Here is a 5,723-nt window from a genome sequence, read left to right as displayed (position 1 = left end):
CAATACATACTGTTAAAACTGCAGAGTTTTGAAATTTGTTTTCTGGAGATAAATAAACATAGCCCGAAGCATATTGAAATTTCTTATCTGGGTAACTTTTAATAGAGATTGTTGCATCAAATGCTTCTGTGTATCCATAAACTTGAATTACAACATTTTCAGATGCTCCAACATGAAATACTTTTGGTGCTGAAATGACATACCTGTTGAAAAAGGAAAAGGGAAGGATCACTATCTTTTTACAACATTGTCTTATACTTCTGATTCTTTTCCTCTCACTTGAGAGATTCAATTTAAAATAGACACATTATTTCAACTTAAAAATTGTATTTTTCTTTCAGTACTTATTTGGGATCTATGATCTAGCATAGTTTCCAAGAAAAAATAAGTTTGGGATTGAGACCTGAGTAATAGGGCTGGAGGTTTAGTCTACATTTGAAATGGTCATAGCATCTTCCCAGAGCTACTGCCTAAAAGGAAGACTTGTAATGATGCTGACTGAACCTGTAAATAGAGTCAATATTTTTCCCAATGAGGGAAAAAAGAAAGCAACATTTGCTGGTTGAGTGACCATGGTAACGTCTCTAACTCTCTCCCAGGATAAAATAACTTACCTGTGAAATTTTCACTTTCTTTATCAGAGTGTTTTAAGAATTAAATGAGAAAATGAAAGTGCTTAGCATGCCTTGTATTCAATAAATGTGAAGATTAATTTTCCTCAATTAGTTGAAACGAAGTAATCTTAGAAGTGTGTGTTATCCTGGTGAGTGAATAAGAAAAGGATAGAAAACAAGGGAGCTAAAAGGTGCATTTGGAAGTGGAAGTAGTGATGGAGCTCTTTGAAGACTGAATAATAATCATACACAACAATAATAACCAACAGTAACTGTTGTTGTTATGTGCCATTGAGTCGGACCTGACTCATAGTGACCCTTTTTGGGTTTCCAAGACAGTGTCAATACGGAAGTAGATCGCCCCGTCTTCCTTCTGAGGAGTGGCTGGTGGGTTTGAACTGCCAGCCTTCTAGTTAGCAGTCAAGTGCCTTAGCCACTATACTACCAGAGCTCCCAACAGTAACTGAGTAGTTGTTATAAACCAGAGATTGTGTTAATACTTTACACAGAACTCTTTCCATCTTTACAACAAGCCAATGATGTGTTTGTTTTATTATTCCTGTTTTACAGATGATGAGAGATTAGTTTGGCTGAGGTCACATGCTTGTAAGGCTGGAATTATATTCAGCTCTCTCTCAATTGTTATGGCTGTAACTGAGGTCAAGTTTACAAGTTTTGTTCCCAACCATGGACTTTTCCCTGACTTTTATTTTTCATGTGATTTATATAAGGAGAAAGGTGGAACTATTTAAGTTTCTGAAATACAAATTTTTAAATGTTTGAATTTTCGACAGAAGGGCTCCATTTGTTTTATTAAATGAAAACTTATAAAAATAAACTAGATTGTTAATTATATAACAATTTAAGCAGTGAGATTACATAAGAAAAGAAGTGTGTCTCAACTCAAGAGAGCTTAGTGACTGAGTAATTCAAGTGGCCAAAAGGCCTGGGGTACACTCACACATATATACCCCATCTGGAAGAATTATTGCAGGCTCCTGTCAACATAGGGCATTTAAAAATTCTTTTAAAAGTAGTAAATCTTTAGTAACAATGAAATTAATCCAAAAGCAATTAAATCTTTTAAAGCATCTGGCAGTTCTCCTATATTACACTTAATTTGGAACCACTCATAGGCGAATTAAGGAGCTCTGGTAATGCAGTGTTTAAGGCATTCTGCTGCTAACCAAGATTGGTGGTTCAAACTCACCAGAGTCTGTGCGGGAGAAAGATGAGGCAGTCTACTTCTGTAAAGATTTACAGCCTTGGAAACACTATGGGACAATTCTACTCTGTTCTATAGGGTCTCCATGAATTGGAATCAACTTGATGGCAGTGGGCTTGGTTTTTGTTTTTTATAGGCAAATTGCTAAAGAGAAAAAAGACTTCCAATCATGACTTAGCAGGGAACAGGAGAAAAAGAAAAGTTCAGCTTTTATGACAGTAAGATACACTTGCTGAAACCTTACTATGTGCTAGGCACCATTCTAAGACTGTGTCTGTATACGAATATGTTGTTGTGAGCCACTGGGTCAATTACGACTCATAGTGACTCCATAAGACAGATTGGAACTTCCCAATGGGGTTTCCTTGGCTGTAAATGTTTATGGGAGCAGATTGCCAGGTCTTTTCTCCTGCAGCACCCTCTGGGTAGGGTCAAACTGCCAATACTTCAGTTAGCAGCTGGGCACTTAACCATTGTGTGACCAGGGCTTATACATATATAACATACATACTCATTTTGTTGCTACAACCACTCTGTGAGGAAAGCCTTATTATTATTCCCATTTTACAAATGAGCAAACTGCTAATGAACTTGCTCGAGGCCACATAGCTAATAAGTTATAGAACTAGGAACTGAACCCCAGCAGCTGCATTCAGAATTAACACTTTCAACTACTATACTACATGTTGTTGTTGTTACATGCCGTCTAGTCGGACTCTACTCATAGCGACCCCTATACTACATAGAATTTATCAAAAATTTTGCAATCAGAAAAATCTAGAACAAAGCTATTTTAACTTCATTTTCTTAGGAGTTTTGTGTTTTTCACTTTAGTATTGTTTTAACTGAATTATTTACATGGTGGTGGTGGGGAAACAAATATCCAATGTTTGGGAGCTTCTGAAAGATAGCTCTGTAACCACCCTTCATTCAGAGTTTGCTCCTTCCTCACTTATCAGTACCATAATCTATCCATATGAAGAATTGCATACTTTACTTAATTTCTTCCAGAACTACAGATGGGGTAGGTACTGAGCTTGCAGAGGCTGCAATGTTCTTTCCCCTGATGTTTACATGGCTTGCCCTCTCACTTGCTTCCAGTTCTATTTGTGTATCACCTCCTTGCAGAAGCTTTCCCTGTCCACATCATTCAACAGAACCCCACCATTTCTTGACCCTCTTGCTGTCCCTTATTTTTTCATTCATAGCACTAACTCTTGACCTCATTCATTCATTCACTCATTCTTTGCTTTTCCCACTGGCATACAAACTTCAGGAATTATGCTTTATCAAATGCTGTATCCCCAGTGTCTGTCACATGGTAGGTGCCCTATAAATACTGAATATATTGACTGAGTGATTACCATTTATAAACAGTATGCACTTTTTCAGAGAGAGTGAAGAGGTATTTGTTAAGGGCCAGTACAGTGCAGTAGAATGAAGTCAGAACAAGTGGGCAAGAATCATGAGACCCAGATTCTAGTCATATTCTACTACTAATTTGAAGTCACTTGATTGCAATCTCTCTGAGATTCAGTTGCTGTCTTTCAAACACGAATAAATAAAAACTACCTAAGGTAATGCAGTAATTATGACCATGTAATAAAAAAAAAGATTGGGGATGGGAGTGTGCTATAAATTTATGACATCCTCAGTAGACATTTATATTTGATATATATTGATATGTATAAATTTGTGACAAAATTAAAAAAAAGTTAAGTAGGAAATAGGAGATCTTAATGCCACTCCTGGTTCTGTCTCTTCTACCTGTGTGACTTTTGGCAAGATGTTTGCCATATCTGGATTTTCACTTTTTCATATGTAAAATGAGTAATAATCTCCATCTCCTTTTTAGTACTAAAATATTATTTCTAGCTATGATACCACTATTTTTAAGACATGGTTAAAATGTATAATATTTCAATAATAACATTACAAACTTTGAAGGATCAGCTCATAGATTCTAAAATAATCGTAATTGTTTTTCAAATCACAGTTTCAGAATTAACCCTAAATGATACTTGCTTAAGGAGCTCTGATGGTTTAGTAGTTAAGAAGGCATTTGGCTACTAACCAAAAGGTTGGTGTTTCAAACCCACCAGCTGCTCCATGGAACAAAGATGAGGCAATCTGTTTCCATAAAGATACACAGTCTTGGAAACCCAGTGGAAGTTGCTATGAGTTGGAATTAACACCATGGCAGTGAGTTTGGATTTGTTTTAATACCTGTTTAACTTAGGTATAGTCCATTAAAAAATAATAATAATACAAAGAAAACAAAGCACCAAATAAAAATAAGCCATAAATGCCAAGAAAGCTTATCATCCTATGTTTTATTTTGTGTTTTTTAAGAAGAATTTGAATAACTATTTATTTAAATGTTTATAAATAACAATCCCATAAAACTGCCATGTTGTTTGCCACTTATCAAATCAAAATGCATCCATAACTTTCTCATTCACAGAGCAGACTATTTGGTGCTTCAGAAGTAGAAAGCTATTTTCAGGTTACCACAGTCTGTTACATTTACTTTTTCATTCATCACAACTAAGATACATTGAAAAAATGAAGATGAATTGTTCTACTTACGTTTGTTCCTGTCCCCAACTTTTTCCCAAAAAGATTAAAAAACAAACTAAACCCCAAAGGCCCATGTCTGGAGGTAGCAGTAAACCATGGACAAAACCTTCTTGAAGTTACTCTCCTTTTAAATAAACTGAGTTTAAAGAATTTGGACAAGTTAGTTCTCTGGTTAATTATTAATATCATAAAGTGGGACCTCTATGTAGAAAAACTAAAATCTGAACTAAAATATCCTTTAATGCCAAGCTATAAAGTTAGGAGGTATTTCACAGGAGTTCACAGCTAGGAGATTTAAACCAATTAATATAGTAAATAAAGGAACTCTAAAATAGGAGCTTGGCATTATGATGAATGGCTCAAAGCTAGACACAAATAAGTAGCATTGCCTTTGGCCTTTTCTCTCTTGACCCAGGACATTGGCCTTGTATCATCTGTGGGCATAACTCTGGAGGATCTACTCTATGCTAACAGAGACTCACCTGGTTTCAAATTTAAAATAAGATGATTCTAGAATGAGGCTGATTTAGATAGTGTTCACAAGGTGGTTCTTTATGGAAAACCTCAGTGGTAGGGCCCTCAACACTGGAAATGACTTAATGATAACCTGGGCTTACAAAGAGGTTCTACAAAATAATTTCTTGGTCTATCCCAGTCCGGAGAAGCTGAACATTAGGTAGAGGAAAGACTGTGACTGACAATGAAGTTACCAGGCTGAGAACTCTGGGCATCATTCTCTAGGAAATAAGTAACCAGCTAAAAACTTAGAGTAGGGACTGGATAGCCACTAATACCTATTAATTCGTACACCATTAATTCAAAATTTCTATTCATTCAGACAGAGTATCTTTCCTTTTTTTCAAAAAAACTCATACCTTTCAATAAAGATTTTCATAATTTTAATATAAGAATCAAGAAAAGCAAGTGTCCTTAACAACTAAGCCTACTAATCAATTCAGAATGAAATAAAATTTTTTTCTTTAAAATTATTAATTACTTTCTTCCTTTTATTAGTAGATATTTCTACCTTAGTCTATAATACTTCACTTTACTTTAAAGTAATAAAACAGATTTCTCCAAATATATTCTGTAATTCAGATATTTTATGGCCATGGTGGTATTTTTCCCTTTGAATTAATAAGGTTCTATTGTACCAATGAGGAGCTATGGTGGCATAATGGTTAAGATATTCAGCTGCCAACCAAAAGGTCAGCAGTTTGAATCCAGCAGCCTCTCTGTGGGAGAAAGATGAGGGAGTCTGCTCCTGTAAAAATTTACAGCCTTGGAAACCTTATAGGGTAGTT

The 5,723-nt window shown here is 35.5% G+C and overlaps 1 protein-coding gene across 1 annotated transcript in view; it reads right to left on the bottom strand.

Annotated features, from left to right (window-relative positions):
• The window catches only part of LOC103193519 (complement C5), a 136,763-nt gene extending 132,270 nt beyond the window's left edge, over window positions 1-4,493 (bottom strand). Inside the window, 2 exon segments of the mRNA XM_042780394.1 lie at window positions 11-203; window positions 4,429-4,493. Coding sequence (XP_042636328.1) covers window positions 11-203; window positions 4,429-4,493 — 258 coding nt within the window.
• Window positions 4,494-5,723: the final 1,230 nt, after the last annotated feature.

This window comes from Orycteropus afer, unplaced genomic scaffold, assembly GCF_000298275.1.
Source record: "Orycteropus afer afer isolate SDZICR_OR568_19922 unplaced genomic scaffold, OryAfe1.0 scaffold00037, whole genome shotgun sequence".
Lineage (NCBI taxonomy): Eukaryota > Metazoa > Chordata > Mammalia > Tubulidentata > Orycteropodidae > Orycteropus > Orycteropus afer.
Note: the sequence above shows the minus strand (reverse complement) of the source record. Positions and strands in the feature narration are given on the sequence as shown.